This window comes from Zootoca vivipara, chromosome 2 (assembly GCF_963506605.1).
Source record: "Zootoca vivipara chromosome 2, rZooViv1.1, whole genome shotgun sequence".
In the NCBI taxonomy this organism is placed as follows: domain Eukaryota; kingdom Metazoa; phylum Chordata; class Lepidosauria; order Squamata; family Lacertidae; genus Zootoca; species Zootoca vivipara.
This window is the reverse complement of record NC_083277.1, coordinates 4889830-4915329: the sequence shown is the minus strand read 5'-3', so window position 1 is coordinate 4915329 and position 25500 is coordinate 4889830. Positions and strand designations below refer to the sequence as shown.

Here is a 25500-nt window from a genome sequence, read left to right as displayed (position 1 = left end):
CTGACATGGGCACCACCTCTCTGGGTAAGGACCATAAAGGAGCAGGTTTCAACATGGTCTCTCCTTCTCTTGAATATGCCTGGATCCTGTGGGTTGCGTTAATGTTTCCTCTCAGGAATCCTTGTTGGGTGGAGACACCTCTCTTTGTAGTCCACCTTATTTAAAGATCAGACTGCTGGAGATAGAGAATAACACACCCATTCTCTTCAGCAGCTTAGAACAAAGAGACACCACACCCAACATGGATGCCTACTAGATTAGCATTTGGGCTAAATTACAGAGCCTAAAATGCCTCCCCGTTTTCTTCGTCTTCCCAATAGGATGTCAAACAATGTTTGGAGACAGCGAGATGACCCCAGAGGTTCCTTCTAGACCTCCTCCTCTTTGTGCCGGACTGGAAATGGCTTCTGCCCAATTGGAACAGGTACGGGGTGGGTGGAATCATTGGGGAAATGGGCAGGGGACCACCCGGGTTCCTTTTTCAGACCCCGCAAGAGGTGTGGGATTTGATGGGACATCCCTCTTTCAGGTTCCCGTGTCCCTTGAAGAGGTGGCAGTTCGTTTCAAAGAGAACGAATGGGCTTTGCTGGATCCGGGCCAGAGAGTGCTGCACAAAGAAGTCATGGAGGAGAATTATGCGAATCTGGTATCTTTAGGTAAGGTTTTGCCTGTGTGACAGTAGCTGACAAGGGCCTTTAGTGTGGCAGGCTCCACCCTGCAGAACTCCCTGTCTGTGGATGTTTGGCAGGAGCCACCCCTGCCTTCTTTCAGATGTCTCTTAAAAACTGTACTTTTTAGTCACATCCTTACAATATGGATTCGCCCCCCCCCCTTCAGCCAGCTAGTATCTGTTGCTGTTTTACTGGTGTTTGTAAACATGTTTTACAGATATTTATTTATTTTTTATTATATTAAAGTTTATTTATACTTTTCAAATTTATGCATTTCTTTAATTTCACAATCATTTTAACATTTCAAAGTTTAACTCCCTTCCCCCTCTTTCTGCGGTTCCTTAAATTTATTTTTTAACATCTTCTGCATATCCAAATTCATTTAATTTGATCATTTAATTACCTACTTTAAATATAAACTTGTATGAAACCGCAGGTTATTACAGTAACCCTGCCGGTGTTTTTATCTGTTTGCAATTTATCTGTAAATATTCAATAAGGCGTTTCCATTCTTTTAGAAAAAGTTTATCTTGATTTCTTATTCTTCTGGTACGTTTCACCATTTCTGCATATTCCATAAGTTTTTGCATCCATTCTTCCTTTGCTGGGACTTCTGCTTCTTTCCATTTTGGGGCGAGTAACATACTTGCTGTTGTAGTCGCAGACATAAATAAATTTAAATATAATTTAGGTAGTTCTGTCCCTGTAATTCCCAAAAAAAAGCTTCTGGGTTTTTTTTTTACAAAGGTTATTTTGAACATCCTTTTCAATTCATTATATATCATATCCCAGTAAGCTTACTGGCTTACCATTTTACAGATATTTATTCTGATTTAATTGAATTTATGCCACAAGCCTCCTTGATATATGCTATGAAAGTGCAGGTCAAAAGGATTCAAATAAATAAGCTCTGGCCCCATCCATGCTATACTTTTAAGGCAGCATTATACCATTACCCAGGCCCTATGCCTATTAAATAATCTATGACCTGCAAAAGTATGGGGAGCAGGACTATTCTCACTACGAGAAGCCAAGTTACAGGGAAGCAGGCAAAGGGCCTTCTCAGTAGTGGCACCCACCCTGTGGAATGCCCTCCCACCAGAGGTCAAAGAGAACAACAATTACCAGACCTTTAGAAGGCATCTTAAGGCAGCCCTGTTTAGGGAAGCTTTTAATGTTTGATGGATTTCTGTATTTAATATTTTGTTGGAAGCCGCCCAGAGTGGCTGGGGGAACCTGGCCAGATGGGCGGGGTATAAATATATTATTTATTATTATTATTATTATTATTATTATTATTATTATTATTATTATTATTATTATTATCATCATCATCATCATCATAGTTAGGTGTCTGTCAGTATGCTCTTTTCATCATTGATGCTGTGCAATGTGTTTTAATGTTGTACTCCACCCTGATAAAGGGGAGTATAGAAATTGAATAAATAATATATTATTTCTCTCCAAAAAAGGACTACCAATTTCCAGATCTGGCATCACCTTGCAGAAAGAACGGGAAAATGCATTCATTGAGGGCTCTGAAGAACAAGAGACATTAGCAGGTATGTGCTTAATTGAGATGGGACTCCCTCCATTTTTGGCCTAGCAAGCCATGCAGATACCTGGCAGACATTTTTAATTTCTGTGAGACCAGACTCCCACACCCTCCTTAATTAAGCTGGTGGGCACCAGAGGGAGGCAGGGCCTTTTTAGTGGTGTCTCCTGCACTCTGGAATTCACTTCTGAAAGAAACAGAAGGGGTTCCCCTCAGTTTAAAAAAATCTTTATAAAAACTTACCTGTTTTCTCTTACCTGTAACTGAATGCTGCAGACGTAGCTCTCTACCCTGGCCTTGAGACCTGAGACGTGTTTTGACAGCCCACCCCTTTCCCGGGACTGTAAAATTTTCTAAAATCCCTTTTTAAATTACGAATTTTAGATTGTTGTAAACCACCCCAGGACCTGCTGACGGAGGGTGCGTAGTAGGTTTACTACTGCTAATAATTTATGCTACTTGTTTCACACACAAAAATATTTAGTGCTTGGTTATAGAAAAACCTCAAAGCAAGGCACATGTTGTATCATCAAACTACAGCTATTCCCCTGCAGGATTTGGGTTGTGCTTCGCCCAGTTAAAACAGAAATCAAGGGTAAATTCAAAAGATTAAAAATAGTAATAAACTACAAGCACATCAGTATTCTAGATACCTGGGTAGACTTGTCTGAGCAAAAATGTTTTAAGCAGGTGCCAAAAAGGGTGAAGGCACTTGTCTCATATCAATATGCAGGGAATTCCAAAGTATAGAGACTGCCATACTAAAATATCAATTTCCTACAAATGCGGACCATATATAATGTGGCGTGTGTAGCAGTTGTTATTGTTGTTTAGTCGTGTCCGACTCTTTGTGTAACAGTATCTGTTACTATTTCCTTTTCACCATCAGAGGCTGTTTAATGTATTTGAAAGGATATGCCTCCCCACTTAATATTTTCTACTTTCTTTGATTCTTTGAGTTTCCTTCCTGATTTGAGGATCTGTTCCTCCTTCTTGATTCTTTCAGGTGATGGGCGTGAAAGGGATGAAGAAAACATTCCTCAAGGAAAGAAAATTGAACTAAAGCAGAAGTGGAGGAAGAAACGCTTGGCTTCTGTGGGGGCTGGCTTCCGTGAAGTTCCAATAATAGCAGAACATCATGCAGGCAAGAAAAGGAATATTGAGAATGGAGAGAGACTGTTGATGTGCTCAGAGTGTGGAAAGGGTTTCATTGGCTGGATGAACCTTACTAAACATCAGAGAATCCACATGGGAGAAAAGCCACATGAGTATTCAGAGAACAGGAAGCAATTCTCTCACAGCTCAGACCTTAGTGCACACCAGAGATTCCGTGTTGGCGAAAAGCGCTATAAATGCTCAGAGTGTGGAAAGAGCTTTGTTCAGAACAAGTACCTGAGAGTGCACGAAAGAATCCACAGAGGGGAAAAGCCGTACAAATGCTTCGAGTGCGGAAAGAGCTTCAGCTGGAGTGGAAACCTGAACAGGCACCACAGAATCCACACAGGGGAGAAGCCGTATCAATGTTCCCAGTGTGAGAAGAGTTTCCGCCATGGATCAAGTCTTAAACTTCACCAGAGAATTCACGCAAGGGAACGCACTTTATAAACATCGAGGTTTGGGTGGAATACACATGTTAATTCACATTACAAAATTTGCACATGGGAGAAACTCAACGGCTAGGAGCCGGCACCCCCCAAACTTGGCCCTCCAGCTGTTTTGAGACTACAGTTCCCATCATCCCTGACCACTGGTCCTGTTAACTAGGGATGATGGGAGTTGTAGTCCCAAAACAGCTGGAGGGCTGAGTTTGGCTGGCTAAGAGCCATGAATCACATTCAAGAATCCCCACAGGAAATGAGTTTGGGATCAGCATCCTTCAGAGCAAACCGCTTTAGGTCGTAGAAAAGAATGCCAGGAGAGTGTGGACATTCTGATATCCCTTCGGGAGAAAGCACATGAATAATTACAGCAACCTTCACAATCTGGTGCCCTCCAAATATTTTGGACTCCAATTCTCATCGGCCACATGCATCACAGCCACTGGGTTCCCCCAAAGAACTTGGGTGGTGGTCTGTATTTTGTAGCAAAAACCCACCTTCGCACCAAAATACTGAACAACCACATAGGATTTGCACCAGCCTGGGGCTATTGGGAGTTGTACTGCAGCATCTCGTGGCTTCGATGTTTTTGAATATCATTTATCACTGTCCCATTGTATTTGAAAGGAATTATTGGGCATCATTTTGATTGACTTGTTTATTTTTAGAGTCACATTCCCCCCCCCCTTATGACTTACTGGCATTGCATTGTAGTAGGATGTGAGCTCTTTCATCATTTCTGTGGCTCCTGGGCTGCCTCATGTGTAGCAGTGCAGAAAGGCGAGCGTGCTAAACCACAAATGCTATGCAATGCAATGCAATGAGCTATTTCTGCTTAGTTTTGTACACAGCACACACATTTTGATAAATAACGAACTTTTGCATTGCCTTGGCTACATTTGATAATATGTCTTAGAGATGCCAGTTTTGTGCGGATGCCTTTTGGACATATAGACTGGATCTGAGCACATCAAAGGAGAGTTTCACTTAAACGTGTTGTAAATTTAAACAGGGAAATCCGGGAGAGAAAGACGGGACTCCACAGCGCCATCTGGTGCCATAGTGTTGTATGTGATGGGCACTATGTATATAATGTGCTGTGTGTATTTTGTTACTATTTGTATTTTTGTTACTATTTGTATTTGTTGCTCTACGGTTATTTTTTCTCTTTTAAATCTGCAAATAAAGGTTTTTTTAAAATGAAACAAAATTTTGGCGAAATTGTGTGACCAGAGGCCTGGCTTTCTTTTTCTTTTAGCTAGTGATTGAAACTCCACAATTTAAAGCCTTTGAAAAGCACAGCAGCTGGAGGCAGCCGTAGTTCTGAATCCCAGTTTATGGGATTCATGCGTGGAGAGAGTTGTTTTTGCATCCAGGTCCTGCGTTTGGGCTTCCCATTAAAGGGATACCTTACCTCCCATTCACATCATACTTTTAAAACACTATTAGAAAGTTGGAAGGGACCCCAAAGAATCTCAACTAAAACATCCATGACAGAACGCTTTAGTTCAGACTCCTTTACTTCAAATTGCTTTAAACAAATGGGCAGGAATCAATGTAGGCTTATATTGTTTCTCCTAGAGGACATAGGACCTTACTACTGGACTTTAAAAATGAAAGCTTCTTCTTCTTTTTTCTTCTTTGCTGATCACTCATAGCCGAGTAAGATTGTCTTCAAAAACACGGTTTTGCTGCCACATAACCCCAGACAACACCATTACTGGCCACAACAACATCCAACATACCATCTCAGGACTATTTAATCGCTCATCTTCTAACATTGTGTATGCCATCAAATGCCAACAGGGCCCTTCAGCTCTCTATATTGGACAAACAGGCCAAACCCTACGCCAAAGGATAAATGGACATAAATCTGACATCAGGAATCACAAGACAGAGAAAACAGTAGGACATTTCAATCTCCCAGGACATTCTGTACAAGATCTCAAATTAGCTGTCTTATTACAAAAGAATTTCAGAAATAGATTGGAAAGAGAAGTTGCTGAACTGCAACTTACTGTATTACCAAGCTTAAAACCATGGAGAAACCAGGTCTGAATAAAGACATTGGATTCTTATCTCATTATACATGATAAAGCTATTTTTAGCCATCTCACCCCTTGCTTTTTCCTGCAAGACCAATTGCAGTCATACAGTCATCAACAGCTATCAGTCAGTCAATCACCCACTCCCACCACAAGGAGGGAGTAATACCCCTCCCCACCCTCTCACTAAGCACCTGGTGACTTCTGTTTCAGTGTATGTAAGGAAGTGTGCATGCACACGAAAGCTCATACCAATGACAAACTTAGTAGGTCTCTAAGGTGCTGCTGGAAGGAATTTTTTAATTTTGTTATGGTTTTAACAGTGGGTCTGTAAGTGACTGTGGAGGCCAATTCTGGATCCACACGTCCTTCCACAGTAGGGACATAGGCTTCCGGGCGGGAGTTGATCATGTTGATCATGATGATCAGTTTGGTGTGCCAAACTGCCTTCCTCTTAGCACATTTTCCCCTTTCGTCCTGAGTTTGAGCGTCCAGGGCACCTTTGGTAAAGGCTGCTCTCCAATTGGAGTGCTCAAAGGCCAGTGTTGCCCAGTTGCCAGTGTTTATACTATATTTTTAAAGATTTGCCTTGAGACGCTCTTTAAACCTATTTTGTTGACCGCCAGCATTACGCTTTCCATTTTTAAGTTTGGAATAGAGTAGTTGTTTTGGAAGACGATCATCAGGCATCCGCACAACATGACCCCTCCAATGAAGTTGATGTTGAAGAATCATTGCTTTGACAATGGCAATCTTTGCTTCTTCCAGTACACTGGCATTAATTCGCCTGTCTTCCCAAGTGATGTGTAAAAATTACTGGGGACACAATTGATGGAACCTTTCGAGGAGTTGGAGATGGTGTTTATAAGTGATCCATGTTTCGCAAGCATACAGTAACGCCGGTGGTACAATAGCTTTGTAAACAAGCATTTTGGTTTCCCTGCAAATGTCCCGATCCTCAAACACTCTGCACTTCAATCGGGAGAAAGCCGTACTTGTAGAGCTCGGGCGATGCTGGATTTTACTCAAATTTGCCACCTTGGACAATGACCCCATTGTTCCACTCATAGAATCATAGAATCATAGAGTTGGAAGAGACCACAAGGGCCATCCAGTCCAACCCCCTGCCAAACACCATCAAAGCATTCCTGACAGATGGCTGTCAAGCCTCTGCTTAAAGACCTCCAAAGAAGGAGACTCCACCACACTCCTTGGTAGCAAATTCCACTGCCAAACAGCTCTTACTGTCAGTATGTTCTTCCTAATGTTTAGGTGGAATCTTCTTTCTTGCAGTTTGAATCCATTGCTCCGTGTCCGCTTCTCTGGAGCAGCAGAAAACAACCTTTCTCCCTCCTCCATATGACATCCTTTTATATATTTGAACATGGCTATCATATCACCCCTTAACCTTCTCTTCTCCAGGCTAAACATACCCAGTTCCCTAAGCCGTTCCTCGTAAGGCATCGTTTCCAGGCCTTTGACCATTTTGGTTGCCCTCTTCTGGACACGTTCCAACTTGTCAGTATCCTTCTTGAACTGTGGTGCCCAGAACTGGACACAGTACACCAGGTGAGGTCTGACCAGAGCAGAATACAGTGGTACTAATACTTCCCTTGATCTAGATGCTATACTCCTATTGATGCAGCCCAGAATTGCATTGGCTTTTTTAGCTGCTGCATCACACTGTTGACTCATGTCAAGTTTGTGGTCTACCAAGACTCCTAGATCTTTTTCACATGCACCGCTCTCAAGCCAGGTGTCTCCCATCTTGTATTTGTGCCTTTCATTTTTTTTTGCCCAGGTGTAGTACTTTACATTTCTCCTTGTTAAAATTCATCTTGTTTGCTTTGGCCCAGTTGTCTAACCTGTTAAGGTCATTTTGAAGTGTGATCCTGTCCTCTGGGGTATTAGCCACCCCTCCCAATTTGGTGTCATCTGCAAACTTGCTCAGGATGCCCTCAAGCCCACCATCCAAGTCATTGATAAAGATGTTGAATTAGACTGGGCCCAAGACAGACCCAGTCTTATTCAACATCTTTATCAATGATGTTCAATTTAAAGGCAGGCCAACCAGCAGTCAAACAACAGTGACAAAAGTGGGGGTGAGAAGTGGGGTAGATGAGGATGATGAGATGAGTAAAGGGGGGGGATTTGGTGTATAAAATGAAGGGGTGGAGTCTATGTATTAAAAGTGGGAGATGGGGGTGATAGTAATGATGTAGAAGTGTTGATATTGGGGAAGCGGGGAAAGGGGGATTTTTAAAAATGAAGTTAAAAAGTAAAATTAAAAATAATAATATTAATAATAATAAAGGTAAGAAAAATGTGGGAAGAAAAATTTTAAACGGTAAAAATGATAGCTAAAGGGGAGAAAAAAGGAGACTTTATGAGTTATTTTATGCTTAGTGAGAAAGTCACTGTGCCTGAAGCTTCTGACTAAACATCAGTTTAGTTGGTAGAGTGCTAGACTTTTAATCTCAGGGTTTTGGGTTCAAGACCCATGTTGGGCAAAAGATTCCTACCTTGCAGGGGGTTGGACTAGATGACTCTCATGGTCCCTTCCAACTTTATGATTCTATGATTGAAAGAGCCAGGGGGTGGTGCAGGACCTGGGTTCAAATCCTCACTCGGTCATGATGAAGCTCACTGGGTGTCCCTGGGGCAGCCACTGCCTTTCAGCCTTACCTCCCTCACAGGGTTGTTGTTGGGGATTAAATGAGGAGGGTGAGATAAGCCCTACATGCCACCTTTTGCTTCGTGGAGGAAAAGGCAGGAAATAAATACAATAAGTAAATAAATAAATAAATAAATACCCCCTCCCCCATGGGAAGTCTGCAAATGGTACGTGAGCCCAACAACCCTCTCCACAACTGCAATTCCAAGTAGCTGATATTCACAGAATCATCGAATTGCAAGGTTGGACCCAAAGGCTCATCTTATTCAACCCCCCCTCATTGGAAGCTAAAAGGTGAGCTAGATAAATTCAATAGAGAAAAAGTACACATTTCCCCCCCCCCCAATACTGTATATCTGAAAACCAGCTTTGGTCTCTCTTGCGCAATTTGAATTATCCCGCTTTTGTCCAGACAAGGTCAACGCTCTGCGTTCTGGTTGGGTGGCGGTAGGAGAGGGGACGACGGTTTGAGATGTTGCCACGCCCCCTGCCTGACCCTACCCCACTTTCCATTCGGCAGCCACGACTATTTATACCCTCCGTTTACAAAGCTTTTGCACTTGAATTTGCAGGGTTCAGGAGAGGTCGCCGTCTTCGCTTCGTGTGCATTACTGGAAATCGTCTTCGACCAGCTTCAAGCAGCCAGCGACCCCTTGGCTACAGAGAGTAGCATCGTCTGCCTAAGTCCCTGAGGTTGGTTCTGTTTTTAAGCTGCTATTTTTTCAAATCGCCCGCGCAGGCAAATTTAGCTTAAACCCTTCGGTTGTGCTGGGTTGAAGCTAAACTTGGCTGCGATGGCGATTTGAGAAACACAATTGCGTATTGTAAACAGGATAACAAACTGGCAGTATTTTAAGAAGACTTGTAATTTTAGGGGCACTCTAGAAAAATTGAAGGAAAAATAAGTTTGGAGTAATAATTATATTCAGTAGGGGGGGGGGAGAGAATTATGGCTAAGGAACCAAGAGAGCGGGGTGGAGGGAAGTCACGGGATTCAGGGAATCTTTCGGATGGATAATATAGTTTTAGGTTATTTTTGTATTTTTTGTTTTTCATTTTTGTTACTGTGTGTTTTCATTCTTCTTACATTGGTATAAAACCTAGTAAAATATTATATATATGTTCTCACACAACATATATATACAGCTTGATTGTGTAAAACAAAGAAACAACCCTGTATCTTACAAAATTTATAAAATATAAGTCTTTTTCAAATCGCCCGGGCAGCCGTGCAGCCTTTTTCAAACCGCCCGCGCAGGCGAATTTAGCTTAAATTCTTCGGTTGTGCTGCGTTTAAGCTAAACTTGGCTGAGATGGCGATTTGAGAAACACGATTGGGTATTGTAAACAGGTTAACACATTGGCAGAATTTTAAGAAGACTTGTAATTTTAGGGGCACTCTAGAAAAACTGAAGGAAAAATAAGTTTGGAGTAATCATTATATTCGGTAGGGGGAAAATTAAGCTAAGAAACCAGGAGAGGGGGGTGGAGGGAAGTCACGGGATTCAGGGAATCCTTTTTTTGGGGGGGGGTTGATTAATATTGTTTTAGGTTATTTTTGTATTTTTTTTTCCATTTTCGTTACTGCGTTTTCATTCTTGTTACATTTGTATAAAAAGTAGTAAAATTTTATATAAATGTGAAGGAGAAACATAATTGCAAATAACTGCATCGGCTTGCTCTCTGGATGTTTTGAACTACGTTTCGTAATCGAAACCTCCAGAGGTCTAGCAACTTGGTGTGCGCTCCCGTGTGAGGAGGGATTTCCTCCCGGGAAAAGCGGGGGGGGGGGGTTGGCTCTGTTCCAATTGATGTTTAGATGGATCCATCCGACCAATAAAAATAAAATAGAGATATGGGGGGGGGGTAGAGGGAATTGGGGGGTCCAGAGTGTGGCTGGACAGAGAGGGGAGTTTTCTGAAAACTTTTGCCGGCAACCAGAAACTCTTCAATCTCTCCCCACCCCCTGAGGTTGGTTCGGTTTTTTAAGTTGCTATTTTTTCAAATCGTCCGCGCAGGCAAATTTAGCTTAAACCCTTCCGTTGTGCTGAGTTGAAGCTAAACTTGGCTGCGATGGCGATTTGAGAAACACGATTGGGTATTGTAAACAGGTTAACGCATTGGCAGGATTTTAAGACGACTTGTAATTTTAGGGGCACTCTAGAAAAACTGAAGGAAAAATAAGTTTGGAGTAATAATTATAATCGGTAGGGGAAAAGATTATGGCTAAGGAACCAGGAGAGGGGGGTGGAGGGAAGTCACGGGATTCAGGGAATCCTTTTTGGGGGGTGAAATATACTCGGAGTGAGAGTGAATTTCATGCTCTTTATTCAGCTCATATTCATCAAGGAGAAGAAGAGAAGACGAATGGCTCTTTTCCCAAAACCATCTGCTTATATACATTATTTACACAATGGGCCTTGCGTGATTGGCTACTTCAGGGCTACACCTGTGGGCCAATTATATTGTGGATTGACTTCTGCCTGCAGCCTGATTGGCTGCTCCTACAGGCCAATCAGGTAGCAGATTCACTTCTGCCAGCCGCCTGATTGGCTGCTCCAGCAGGCCAATCAGGTTGCGGATTCACTTCCACCTGGAGTTGGATTGGGTAGCTCCCGCTGATTCTGAATCCTATTGTTCTAGGATTCAGCTCAGTACATAACAGGGGGGTTGATAAATACTGTTTAAGGTTATTTTTGTATTTATTTATTTTCCATTTCTGTTACTGCCTAAGTCCCTGAGGTTGGTTCTTTTTTTAAGCTGCTATTTTTTCAAATCGCCCGCGCAGCCGCGCAGCCTTTTTCAAATCGTCCGCGCAGGCAAATTTAGCTGAAACCCGTGGTTGTGCTGGGCTTAAGCTAAACTTGGCTGCGATGGCGATTTGAGAAACACAATTGCGTATTGTAAACAGGTTAACACATTGGCAGAATTTTAAGAAGACTTGTAATTTTAGGGGCACTCTAGAAAAACTGAAGGAAAAATAAGTTTGGAGTAATCATTATATTCGGTAGGGGGAAAATTAAGCTAAGAAACCAGGAGAGGGGGGTGGAGGGAAGTCATGGGATTCAGGGAATCCTTTTTTTGGGGGGGGGTTGATTAATATTGTTTTAGGTTATTTTTGTATTTTTTTTCCATTTTCGTTACTGCGTTTTCATTCTTGTTACATTTGTATAAAACCTAGTAAAATATTATATAAATGTGAAGGAGAAACATAATTGCAAATAACTGCATCGGCTTGCTCTCTGGATGTTTTGAACTACGTTTCGTAATCGAAACCTCCAGAGGTCTAGCAACTTGGTGTGCGCTCCCGTGTGAGGAGGGATTTCCTCCCGGGAAAAGCGCGCGGGGGGGGGGGGTTGGCTCTGTTCCAATTGATGTTTAGATGGATCCATCCGACCAATAAAAAAAAAATAGAGATATGGGGGGGGTAGAGGGAATTGGGGGGTCCAGAGTGTGGCTGGACAGAGAGGGGAGTTTTCTGAAAACTTTTGCCGGCAACCAGAAACTCTTCAATCTCTCCCCACCCCCTGAGGTTGGTTCGGTTTTTTAAGTTGCTATTTTATCAAATCGTCCGCGCAGGCAAATTTAGCTTAAACCCTTCCGTTGTGCTGAGTTGAAGCTAAACTTGGCTGCGATGGCGATTTGAGAAACACGATTGGGTATTGTAAACAGGTTAACGCATTGGCAGGATTTTAAGACGACTTGTAATTTTAGGGGCACTCTAGAAAAACTGAAGGAAAAATAAGTTTGGAGTAATAATTATAATCGGTAGGGGAAAAGATTATGGCTAAGGAACCAGGAGAGGGGGGTGGAGGGAAGTCACGGGATTCAGGGAATCCTTTTTTGGGGGGTTGATAAATACTGTTTAAGGTTATTTTTGTATTTATTTATTTTCCATTTTTGTTACTGCCTAAGTCCCTGAGGTTGGTTCTTTTTTTAAGCTGCTATTTTTTCAAATCGCCCGCGCAGCCGCGCAGCCTTTTTCAAATCGTCCGCGCAGGCAAATTTAGCTGAAACCCGTCGATTGTGCTGGGTTTAAGCTAAACTTGGCTGCGATGGCGATTTGAGAAACACAATTTCGTATTGTAAACAGGTTAACAAACTGGCAGGATTTTAAGAAGACTTGTAATTTTAGGGGCACTATAGAAAAACTGAAGGAAAAATAAGTTTGGAGTAATAATTATATTCGGTAGGGGAAAAAATTATGGCTAAGGAACCAGGAGAGGGGGGTGGAGGGAAGTCACGGGATTCAGGGAATCCTTTTATGGGGGGTTGATTAATACTGTTTTAGTTTTTTTTTTCATTTTCATTACTGTGTGTTTTCATTCTTGTTGCATTTGTATACAACCTAGTAAAATATTATATAAATGTGAAGGAGAAACATAATTGCAAATAACTGCATCGGCTTGCTCTCTGGATGTTTTGAACTACGTTTTGTAATGCGAAACATCGAGAGGTCTAGCAACTTGTTATGCGCTCCTGTGTGAGGAGGGATTTCCTCCCGGGAAAAGCGGGGGGGGGGGGTTTGGCTCTGTTCCAATTGATGTTAAGATGGATAGATCCGACCTTTAAAAATCAAATAGAGATTGGGGGGTAGGGGGAAATGGGGGGTCCAGAGTGGGAGTTTTCTGAAAACTTTTGCCGGCAATCAGAAACCTTCTCTCTCTCCCCACCCCCGCCAAAAAGGGATATTTTGCAGGTGGGGGGGGGGTCAGGGTCGGACTGCATTGCAAGAAGGCATCGCTGGGTGTATCCAAAAAAGCTGTAAAAATGTGTGTTTGGAAAGCGGGGATGTTTTGTGTTTGCGTGATGCGACAACCCTGGAAAAAATATTGCGCATAATCATAGGCGTAGCCAGGATTTTTGTTGAAGGTGGGGTGGCGTAGGGAGATCCTCACTTTGCTACGCATTTTTATTTATTTTTATTGATTGGAGCGGGCAGCTGTCCTCCCCCGCTGCGCCCATGCATGGAATAGCAGCACATCGGGGGTTGAAAAGTAAATGCTTAGGGAAACCTCGATGTAAATACAGTCCTTCGGTCTCTCTCGCTCATGCGCGCCACCTACCGGTAGGCTCTGTTTCGCGCTCTTTGAAATCTTAAGATGTTCTGCCCTTGAACGTTAAGATGCCCCATTTGCATACCGTTGGGAGCGAAGGGAAGCTCTCCCTCCCTCTCCCCACCGCTGGCTTTAGAGCTATTTTATAGTCAACTCCCCCTCAAAGTTGATCAAAGGCATGGGTCCTTCTCATATTGTGTTGCTATCCTGACTTTTAAACATGCTAGTGTCCATTTTTATTATTCCAGGTTGTATCCAACTGGTTAATAGGTTACTTAATTTCAGCAGGTCTACCCCGAGTAAACCTGCTGAAATTAAGAAACCTATGAACTTCTGTAGGGCCTACTCTGAGTAGGAGTAGCATTGGACACACCATATTTTTTACGCTAGTTGTAAATTGCTTTGGCAGAGTTTTTCATTGTGTAATTGAAGGTTATATATGTGTGTGTATGTGTACATATGTATGTATGTATATGTGTGTGTGTGTATATGTGTATGTGTGCACGCACACACACAACATACCTATATACACAACTTGATTGTTTAAAACAAACAATCCTGTAAGTGTCTTATAAAATTTAAAAAATAAAACGTAAACATGACTGCTTAAAAATAGTTAAAAGCAAATATTTGAAATCATTCAGAAGATTAAAAATCCAGGGCAGTTAAGTAAGAGAGGAAACATTTCTACATGTCTGGATAGGCTTGCCTAAACAAAAATGTTTTAAGTGGGTGCTGAAAAGAGTACAGTAAAGATGCCTGCTTGATGTCAATAGGCAGGCAGTTCCAAAGTTTAGATCAGGCATCCCCAAACTGCGGCCCTCCAGATGTTTTGGCCTACAACTCCCATGATCCCTAGCTAACAGTACCAGTGGACGGGGAAGATGGGAATTGTAGTCCCAAACATCTGGAGGGCCGAAGTCTGGGGATGCCTGGTTTAGATGTTGCCACACACTGCATCAATTTAGCCTCTCTTTTTGATCACCCCATTTAAATTGTTCTATGTATATTTTTGGGAGGGGCCATTGGTCAGTCTCACCCAGGGGTGCAGTTGTCTGGGGTTGCAAGGGGTGAGTGGGTGGTAGTAAGGTCCCTAAGACAGCATCCTAGGAACCCCAGCACCCCAAAAGTGACTTCTGCCTCACCACTGCAAAGTGCTGGTGCTATTTGCCTTCTTAATAGCCAAATAGGTGCTTCTACGCAGCTTCAGGCAGCTTTGCAATGATCATCACTGAGGGAAATGCAAAACATGCTCTGGAGCTTCATTAACTACAAACCCTGAAATTTGGGGGGCCCTCCAAACTGGTGCCAAAGTTTTGCAATCCTGACTTGCCCCTGGGTCATAGTAATACATCAAACTGGGATCCCTAGAACAGGCATAGGCAAACTCAGCCCTCCAGATGTTTTGGGACTCCAATTCCCATCATCCCTGACCACTGGTTCTGCTAGCTAGGGATCACGGGAGTTGTAGACCAAAAACATCTGGAGGGCCGAGTTTCCCTATGCCTGCCCTAGAATTTGCAATTGAATAGTTTCAAGTATGGAGTTGCTGTATTTCGAAAGTCCTTTTCATTGATATTTTTCTAACAGATGAAAGCCTTCTGTCATCTAACTAACACAGGCATCTGGGAGGGGCTTCACACATTTGCCAGAATGACATAGTCCCCTGTGTGATCCATGTTTTATGTGTCAATGGCCTTTCAGGTGATCTCCTGGACATGGGGAACGTGCCTGTCTTATATTTTTGCACGTGCTTAAACCCATGTCTGGAACTCCAAGCATTGATTAAACTTCTGTTCCAACAAACGCTGGGCACAGGAATTCATGGGAGCCAAACGCATAACAAAATGTTCAATGCATACGAGGTTATCCATACAAATTACTGAGAGGCAGTATTGCTGAGAGGCCCGTTTCCTTTGGGATGCTTATTCGTTAACTCTTGCACCACCCGCTTTCCTGGAAGCACCAAGCTGCCAAGCTGTAAGGAAGTCTCAAACTGCTGTTGAGAGCCTCCAATAATATTAAATATATTTTAAATATATAAATTAAGTATAAATATAAATAAAAACTTTTGAATATTTTCCGGGACTATAAGCACTTGGTGAAAGCTATAGGGGTGGGGTTGTCACTCACAGTCATTATGAATAAGCAGCAAAAAAAAAGAGTCTTTGGGAATTTAAAAAACAGGTTTTTTATGTCATAAACCTTTATCAGCCAGTGCCTGCTTCATATTTATATGTCTCTGTGTAAATATATAAATACATTATAGTTTGAAAAGTTGATTTCGCAACTGACATTTATAAACAGATTCTGACTTGGGAAATAAGGAGGGCTCCGACAATTTTATCCTTGGATGAACAGTGCACATTAAAGCTCATACAAATTCCCTTCCCTTAGATTTTAATGGGTGCTTCTATTGAAAAGCAGTGATTGATTTATTCTTTTTCTCTTTCTCCCCGCCCCCCCCCAAAAAAAAATTAGACTCGGCTGGATTGATTCACAGTGACTACCTCTTACGCAATGGGCAACCTGCAGAATAAGATGGAGAGGACAATCGAAAGGAACTGCTTGGGACCACAGCTCAGCATACAAGAGGCATGGAGCGGTTCCCAAAACCCTACTGAAGAATCTCCACTGGAGTCTTCCCAAGAGGATCTTTCTGAGTCGGAGGATGAGAATTTCATTCTGGCACTGGAGAGCAGTGTGGAGGAAGAGAAGGAATCTTCCGGTTTCAACACGCTGAACTTGCCACTTCCAGCACAAGCTGCAGCCCATCGTGGCAAAGTTCCCCTGAGCAGCACCCCAGGCGTGGTCCCAGAGCTGCATAGAAGCAGATGCCCCCTAAGACAGTCCTCCTCCACATCCCTTGAGCCAGAGGACGCCACCGCTATGGAGCCACCAGCAAAAAGGCAAAGGATCTCTTCCGTGTGGAGATACTTCGCGACAATAAGCAAATTTGTGGTCCAGTGCCGTCTCTGCCATGGGGCGGTTCGCCTCGGGAGGCCTGACGGTTGCCAGCTGGTGGGAACCACTGCAATGCACAGTCACATGATGAGAAAGCACAGAGATGTCCTTGATAAGGCGTCAGGAAGTGGCAAGACTGCATCTTCCAGGCCTCGCACCCGGTCTGTCTCAGGGACTTTAGGATTGACGCCCGCTCTGAACAAGTCAGGCACTTCTAGATTGCAATCCACTTCACTGGCTTGTGTAGCATGCCAGCCGAGGGGATTCACTTTGCTAGAGAGCACCAGCAGTCAAGATTTTGAGTCAAGGGATGGCAACACCGTGCTGGTACAGGAGGACCGTGCAGAGGAAAGGGCACTACCAGTACTCAAGGAAGGAGGAGCCTCTGGCTTCAAAAGGCCCCACTCCCTAGTCAACTCCTCCACCTGCTCTGGATCCTTTGAGCCCAAGGTTGCCACCAACATGGAGCCACCAGCCCATCATGGGAAAACGTCCTTTGTGCGGAAGCTCTTCACCAAGGATTCCAATAGCAAATCTGTGGTCCATCGCAATCTGTGCCATCAAACTGTTAGTCTTGGGAAGCCCAGCGGTTGCCAGCAGGTGGGAACCACCACCGCGATGCACAGTCACCTCATGAAATGCCACAAAGATGTGGCTGACGAGGCCAAAAGAAGCAGCAATACAACACACTCCTTCCCTCCTAGGCAGAAAAGAAAGGCAAATGACAGTCCCTGTGGAGGAAAGATGGAAGAGCAAGACTCTGTGGCAACTGACACAGGGGAAAAAGCAAGGGTAACTCCTCACACCATCCAGGTGAGGGGCAGTGTGACATCCTCAAACAGAACCGCACAGGAGATCCTGGGTGAGGAGGACGTCCTCAGCTCAGATGCTCGGCGCCAACGTTTCAGGCATTTCCGCTACCAGGAGGCCGAGGGACCCCGAGAGCTTTGCAGCCAACTCCACCGCCTTTGCCAACAGTGGCTGGAGCCGAAGAGGCACACCAAGGCTCAGATGCTGGACCTGGTGATCCTGGAGCAGTTCCTGGCTGTCCTCCCCCCGGAGATGGAGAGCTGGGTCAGGGAATGTGGAGTGGAGACCAGCTCCCAGGCAGTGGCCCTGGCCGAAGGTTTTCTCATGAGCCAAGCGGAAGACCAGAAGGAGGCTGAGGTGAGAGACTGTTTTGCTCTGGTAATTCCAAGGCCCCAATCCTTTAGTTGTATTTGGATTCACTGATCAATCTTCCAGCTGATAAATTACCAGATCCTCTCAGGTGCTAGGATTAGCAGATGGGGGGCCCTCTTGGTAGTTCCTCCACCCTCAGAGGTTTGGTGGGAGGCAGAAGGCCTTCTCTGTGGTGGCCCCTAAGCTGTGGCATTCCTTCCCCATAGAGGTACATCGGGTTACCTGCACTATACAGCTTCCAGCGAATGCTGGTGATGCTCATTTTTTACCCTAGCTTTTGAGGTGTATGCTTTTGGGACTCACCTTACTTTTATGAATCCAAGTTTTGAATTGTTTTTAGTATAACCACTGAGCCTAGGGCTTGCTGATCAGAAGGTCGGCGGTTCGAATCCCTGTGACGGGGTGAGCTCCCGTTGCTTGGTCCCAGCTTCTGCCAACCTAGCAGTTCGAAAGCACGTCAAAATCATAGAATCATAGAGTTGGAAGAGACCACAAGGGCCATCCAGTCCAACCCCCTGCCAAGCAGGAAACACCATCAAAGCATTCCTGACAGATGGCTGTCAAGCCTCTGCTTAAAGACCTCCAAAGAAGGAGACTCCACCACACTCCTTGGCAGCAAATTCCACTGCCGAACAGCTCTTACTGTCAGGAAGTTCTTCCTAATGTTTAGGTGGAATCTTCTTTCTTGAAGTTTGAATCCATTGCTCCGTGTCCGCTTCTCTGGAGCAGCAGAAAACAAGCTTTCTCCCTCCTCTATATGACATCCTTTTATATATTTGAACATGGTTATCATATCACCCCTTAACCTTCTCTTCTCCAGGCTAAACATACCCAGCTCCCTAAGCCGTTCCTCATAAGGCATCGTTTCCAGGCCTTTGACCATTTTGGTTGCCCTCTTCTGGACACGTTCCAGCTTATCAGTATCCTTCTTGAACTGTGGTGCCCAGAACTGGACACAGTACTCCAGGTGAGGTCTGACCAGAGCAGAATACAGTGGTACTATTACTTCCCTTGATCTAGATGCTATACTCCTATTGATGCAGCCCAGAATTGCATTGGCTTTTTTAGCTGCTGCATCACACTGCTGACTCATGTCAAGTTTGTGGTCTACCAAGACTCCTAGATCCTTTTCACATGTACTGCTCTCAAGCCAGGTGTCTCCCATCCTGTATTTGTGCCTTTCATTTTTTTTGCCCAAGTGTAGTACTTTACATTTCTCCTTGTTAAAATTCATCTTGTTTGCTTTGGCCCAGTTGTCTAATCTGTTAAGGTCATTCTGAAGTGTGATCCTGTCCTCTGGGGTGTTAGCCACCCCTCCCAATTTGGTGTCATCTGCAAACTTGCTCAGGATGCCCTCAAGCCCATCATCCAAGTCATTTATAAAGATGTTGAACAAGACTGGGCCCAAGACAGAACCCTGTGGCACCCCACTAGTCACTACTCTCCAGGATGAGGAGGAGCCATTGATGAGCACCCTTTGGGTTCGGTCAGTAAGCCAGTTACAAATCCACTGAATGGTAGCATTGTCTAGCCCACATTTTACCAGCTTCTTTACAAGAATATCATGGGGCACCTTGTCAAAGGCCTTGCTGAAATCAAGATAGGCTACATCCACAGCGTTCCCTTCATCTACCAGGCTTGTAATTCTGTCAAAAAATGAAATCAGATTAGTCTGACATGACTTATTTTTCAGGAACCCATGCTGACTTTTAGTGATCACAGAGTTTCTTTCTAGGTGCTCACAGACTGTTTGCTTAATGATCTGCTCTAGAATCTTTCCTGGTATTGATGTCAGGCTGACTGGGCGGTAATTGTTTGGGTCCTCTCTTTTCCCCTTTTTGAAAATAGGGACAACATTTGCCCTCCTCCAGTCTGCTGGAACTTCGCCTGTTCTCCAGGAATTTTCAAAGATTATTGCCAGTGGTTCTGAAATCACCTCTGCCAGTTCTTTTAATACTCTTGGATGTAGTTCATCTGGCCCTGGAGACTTGAATACATCTAAACTAGCCAAGTATTCTTGTACTACCTCCTTACTTATTCTGGGCTGTGTTTCCCCTGCTGAATCATCTGCTCCATATTCTTCAGGTTGGGCGTTGTTTTCTTTCTTGGAGAAGACTGAGGCAAAGAAGGCATTGAGGAGTTCTGCCCTTTCTCTGTCCCCTGTTTGCATTTCACCATCTTCTCCTCTGAGTGACCCCACTGTTTCCTTGTTTTTCCTTTTGCTACGGACATACCCATAAAAGCCCTTTTTGTTGCTTTTAACCTCTCTAGCGAGCCTGAGTTCATTCTGTGCTTTAGCTTTTCTGACTTTGTCTCTACACGTGCTGGCTATATGTTTGAATTCCTCTCTGGAGATTTCCCCCCTTTTCCATTTTTTGTACATATCCCTTTTAAATCTTAACTCAGTCAAAAGTTCTTTAGATAGCCAGCCTGGCTTCTTTAGGCACCTTCCATGTTTCCGTCTCATTGGTATTGCCTGAAGTTGTGCTTTTAATATCTCCCTTTTAACAAACTCCCAACCATCATGAACTCCCTTCCCTTTTAGTATTACTGTCCATGGGATTTCACCCAGCGTTTCCCTAAGTTTTCTGAAGTTGGCTTTCTTAAAGTCTAGAATTTGGACCTTAGTATGCTTGGTTGCTCCTTTCCGCTGGATAATAAACTCCAGAAGAGCATGGTCACTCCCACCTAATGATCCTGCCACTTCTACCCCACTAACCAAGTCATCACTATTGGTTAGGACCAGATCTAAAATGGCTGATCCTCTTGTTGCTTCTCCCACTTTCTGGACAATGAAGTTGTCTGCAAGGCCAGTGAGGAATCTGTTCGACCTTATGCTCTTGGCTGAGTTTGACATCCAACAAATATCAGGATAGTTGAAATCCCCCATTACTACTATCTCACTTCCTTTGGAATGCTTGGCCATCTGTTCCAGGAAGGCATCATCTGTGTCCTCAGTTTGGCTTGGGGATCTATAGTAAACTCCCACAATGAGATCACTGTTGTTTTTCTCTCCCTTAATTTTGACCCAGATACTCTCAATTTGGCTTTGAAGTTTTAAATCCTGGATCTCTTCACAGGTATACATATCCCTAACATATAAAGCTACTCCTCCTCCTTTCCTGTTTGGTCTATTTCTCTTAAATAGATTGTATCCCTCTATTACTACATTCCAGTCATGAGACTCATCCCACCAGGTTTCAGTGATGCCTATTATGTCATATTTAGTTTGCTGTACCAAGAGCTCAAGTTCATCTTGTTTATTTCCCATGCTCTGTGCATTAGTATACAGACATTGAAGACCGTTGATCATTCCCCCATGTCTCTTATTTAAGGATATTTTCGTCCCACCACTAGGTCTGCATGCTGCTTGCTCCATTTGGTCCTTGACATTTGGATGATCACCTTCAGCATTTGATAGACTCCTACCTTCAGGACCACTGTCTCCCTCCCCCACATAAGTCAGTTTAAAGCCCTCCTGATGAGGTTTTTGAGTTTTGTGGCAAAAACATTCCTCCCAACTTTTGTGAGGTGCAGTCCATCACTTGCCAGAAGTCCATCTTCAAGAAACTGCAGACCGTGATCTAGGAATCCAAACCGTTCCTGTTTGCACCATTTGCGAAGCCAGTTGTTCACTTCCCCTATTTTTCCCTCTCTCCCTGGGCCATGTCGTTCAACTGGGAGGACAGAAGAGATGACAATTTGTGCATCTAATTGCTTCAACTTCCTGCCCAGAGCCTCATAATCATTTTTGATCTTCTGTAAGCTATGGCTTGCAGTGTCATTGGTTCCCACATGCACCAAAAGGAAGGGGTATTTGTCGGTGGGTTTTATGATTCCTTGCAGCCGTTCTGTTACATCTTTGATCTTGGCCCCAGGTAGACAGCACACCTCTCGAGACATCTTGTCAGGCCCACAGATCACTGCTTCTGTACCCCTCAGTAGGGAATCCCCTATCACCACTACACGCCTCTTCATAGGCTTGGTTGGGATTCTTCCATGTGCTGTCCCTTCCAAGGTTACCTGCATATTCCCGGAGGACTGACTTTGCTGCTCGTCTTCATATTCCTCATCAACTGTGATGAGGGAGAGATCCTCAGGTGGAGTCTGTTCCTCGTCTTCCATCAGCACTTCAAAACGGTTGTGTAATTCTAAGCACTCAGAGCGATCCCTGGGCCTTCTACTTCTATGAGTCACGTTCCTCCATACATCTGGCTGCTGTGTTGGGGAACTGACCTCCTCCTCAGGGAGATCCCCTGTCTCCTCCTTGGTGCAGACAGTGTGCTCTGCTGCATCCAAGAAAAGCTCCAGCTCCTTAATTCTCTGGAGCGTAGATACACGCCCCTGAAGCTGCTGCACCTTCTCTTCCAGAAGGGCAACCTTGTTTTCTAGTAGGGCAACCAACTTGCAATTGTTGCACGTGTAGCTACCCACATCCTTTGGCAAGAAAACAAACATTGCACAGGAATTGCAGGTGACAACGGTTGTTCCCTCCACCTCCATCTTGAAAACCTTGAAGTCAAGGGGGAAAGAGGAAGAGGCCTAGGTCCCCCCTAACAAACGTGTCAGACTTGCTGCCCTAGATCAAAAAGATGGGTCAAACTGCGGCGCGCGCCGCTGCACTCCAAGCTCTGACTAGCTCCGCCCACAGCTAATCACCTGAACTTCCTGACTCACACTTCTAGGTGAAAGGTCACAGCCAGAAACAAACAAGGTCACAGCCAGAAACAAACACCCACACAAGCCTGAACAGTCACCCAAATCCAAGAGGCAGCAGCCCTTCTGCTCCTTCCTCAGTCGCTGCACTCCAAGCTCTGCAAGTAGATAAATAGGAACCGCTACAGCGGGATGGTAAACGGCGTTTCCGTGTGCTGCTCTGGTTCGCCAGAAGCGGCTTTGTCATGCTGGCCACATGACCTGGAAGCTATACGCCGGCACCCTCGGCCAATAATGCGAGATGAGCGCGCAACCCCAGAGTCGGTCACGACTGGACCTAATGGTCAGGGGTCCCTTTACCTTTACCTTTTTATTAATGCTGCTACCTACTCTGGGACCTTAGAGTGAAAGGGAGGATAAATAATTATTAATTAATTATTAATATTGGCCCAAATATGATGTACATTGAAAAGTTAAGGCGGGTGGGGGGGAGACAATACCCAAATATAAGCCGCTCCCTTCCTCGCTTTCTCCCTTCCTGGCCTTGGGGGAGAAGACGGCGGACTACATTTGGGACAGGCACTGCAATGCCGCACTCCTGGCTGCATACCCGATACTTTCTTGTAAGGTGGCGAATATAAGTTGCACTTTAACTTTTCAAGATCGCAATTGGGGGGGAGTGTGGCTTATATACGGGCCAATACGGGAATAGTAACTTAATACTTGAACATTTACTCATCTTCTGTTATTTAATGGCACCCCTGGCCTTTGCCTGACCTGTTTCCTGTCTCTCTCCCCCCCCCCCCCACTTCCTTGCATGGGCTCCTATCTCAGGTGCAGGAGATGTCATCCAAAGCAACCTCACGTTTCATGGAGGCAGAGAACATCCTGCAGGATGCCACCGAGAGGCCACTGTTCAGGGAGATCAAGCAGGAGGCTGACATGGACACCACCTCTCTGGGTGAGGACCAAAAAGGAGCAGGTTTCAGCATGGTCTCTCCTTCTCTTGAATATGCCTGGATCCTGTGGGTTGCATTAATGTATCCTCTCAGGAATCCTTGTTGGGTGGAGACACCTCTCTTTGTAGTCCACCTCATTTAAAGATCAGCTTTGTTTCAGTGGGTTCAGACTGCATAGAAATACAAACCATCCATATATATTTGCATATATTTGCTCACAGAATATAACTTCAGACAACTTAAAGAACAGAAGTTGCATTTACTTAGCGTCATAACTCTTACACTGCTCATAGCATAAAGCATAATAACTTAGTTCACAAATACTGTGTATTCCAAGTTAAAATCAGAGCTCTCTTCTCCATTGCAGCCTCTTTTAGCCTCAGGCTATATTGCTGGAGATGGAGAATAACACACCCATTCTCTTCAGCAGCTTAGAACAAAGAGACACCACACCCAACATGGATGCCTACTAGATTAGCATTTGGGCTAAATCACAGGGCCTAAAATGCCTCCCCGTTTTCTTCGTCTTCCCAATAGGATGTCAAACAACTTTTGGAGACAGCGAGATGACCCCAGAGGTTCCTTCTAGACCTCCTCCTCTTTGTGCCGGACTGGAAATGGCTTCTGCCCAATTGGAACAGGTACGGGGTGGGTGGAATCGTTGGGGAAGTGGGAAGGGGACCCCCCGGGTTCCTTTTTCAGACCCCGCAAGAGGTGTGGGATTTGATGGGACATCCCTCTTTCAGGTTCCCGTGTCCCTTGAGGAGGTGGCAGTTCGTTTCAAAGAGGACGAATGGGCTTTGCTGGATCCGGGCCAGAGAGTGCTGCACAAAGAAGTCATGGAGGAGAATTATGAGAATCTGGTATCTTTAGGTAAGGCTTCTTCTTGCTTTTGCCTGATAGATCCCGAGAGGAGGAATAGTTGCTGCTCTTTTATGCGGCAGTGCATTGTGGGAAACGACACAGCGTGTGACAGTAGCTGACAAGGGCCTTTAGTGTGGCAGGCTCCACCCTGCAGAACTCCCTGCCTGAGGAGGTTCGGCAGGAGCCATCCCTGCCTTCTTTCAGATGTCTCTTAAAAACTGTACCTTTTAGTCACATATTTACAGTATGGATCCCCCCCCCTTTCCGCCAGCTAGTATCTGTTGCTGTTTTATTGGTGTTTGTAAACACGTTTTACAGATATTTATTTTTTATTATTTTAAAGTTTATTTATTCTTTTCAAATTTATACATTTCTTTAATTTCACAATCATTTTAACATTTCAAAGTTTGACTCCATTCCCCCTCTTTCTGCGGTTCCTTAAATTTATTTTTTAATATCTTCTGCATATCCAAATTCATTTAATTTGCTCATTTGATTACCTACTTTAAATATAAACTGGTATGAAACTGCAGGTTATTACAGTAACCCTGCTGGTGTTTTTATCTGTTTGCAATTTATCTGTAAATATTCAATAAGGCGTTTCCATTCTTTTAGAAAAAGTTTATCTTGATTTCCTAAATAAATTAATTCATCATAAATAAATTTCAATACAATTTAGGTAGTTCTGTCCCTGTAACTCCCAAAAGAAAAGCTTCTGGTTTTGTTTTTTTTACAAAGGTTATTTTGAACATCCTTTTCAATTCATTATATATCATATCCCATTAAGCTTACTGGCTTACCATTTTACAGATATTTATTCTGATTTAATTGAATTTATGCCACAAGCCTCCTTGATATATGCTGTGAAAGTGCAGGTCAAGGGGATTCAAATAAATAAGCTCTGGCCCCATCCTGTTGGGCAAAATACGCACCAACCGAGTGGCAACAGCGGCAGGGTTGACGAAATAACAAAGTCGTCTTCAGTATCTTTGCTTGCTTTTATTTACAATTATATACAACACACTCCTCTACTCCTTTCCTCTCATTTCACAATACATCACCACCACCACACCCATGAACCATTTGCTTAAATACAGAATTCAAAATAGTCAATTACCCAATCACATTACAGTAAGCAAACTCTACCTTCAATTATTCAAATTAGCAAAAGCTCACAGGTGTGTTAACATTCAGATCAAGGTTGCAAACACACATCTCTGTGTAGCACCATTGACCACATCAGTCTTAAAGGAAAAACCTAACACATCCATGCTA

At 44.0% G+C, this 25500-nt stretch overlaps 1 protein-coding gene across 1 annotated transcript in view; it reads left to right on the top strand.

Moving 5' to 3' along the window:
* Positions 1–331: 331 nt before the first annotated feature.
* The window catches only part of LOC132591804 (zinc finger protein 501-like), a 54415-nt gene continuing 29246 nt past the window's right edge, over positions 332–25500 (top strand). Inside the window, exons 1-3 of the mRNA XM_060272243.1 lie at positions 332–424; positions 530–656; positions 3233–3810. Of these exons, the coding sequence (XP_060128226.1) occupies positions 332–424; positions 530–656; positions 3233–3810 (798 nt within the window). The remainder of the gene's footprint in view (positions 425–529; positions 657–3232; positions 3811–25500) is intronic.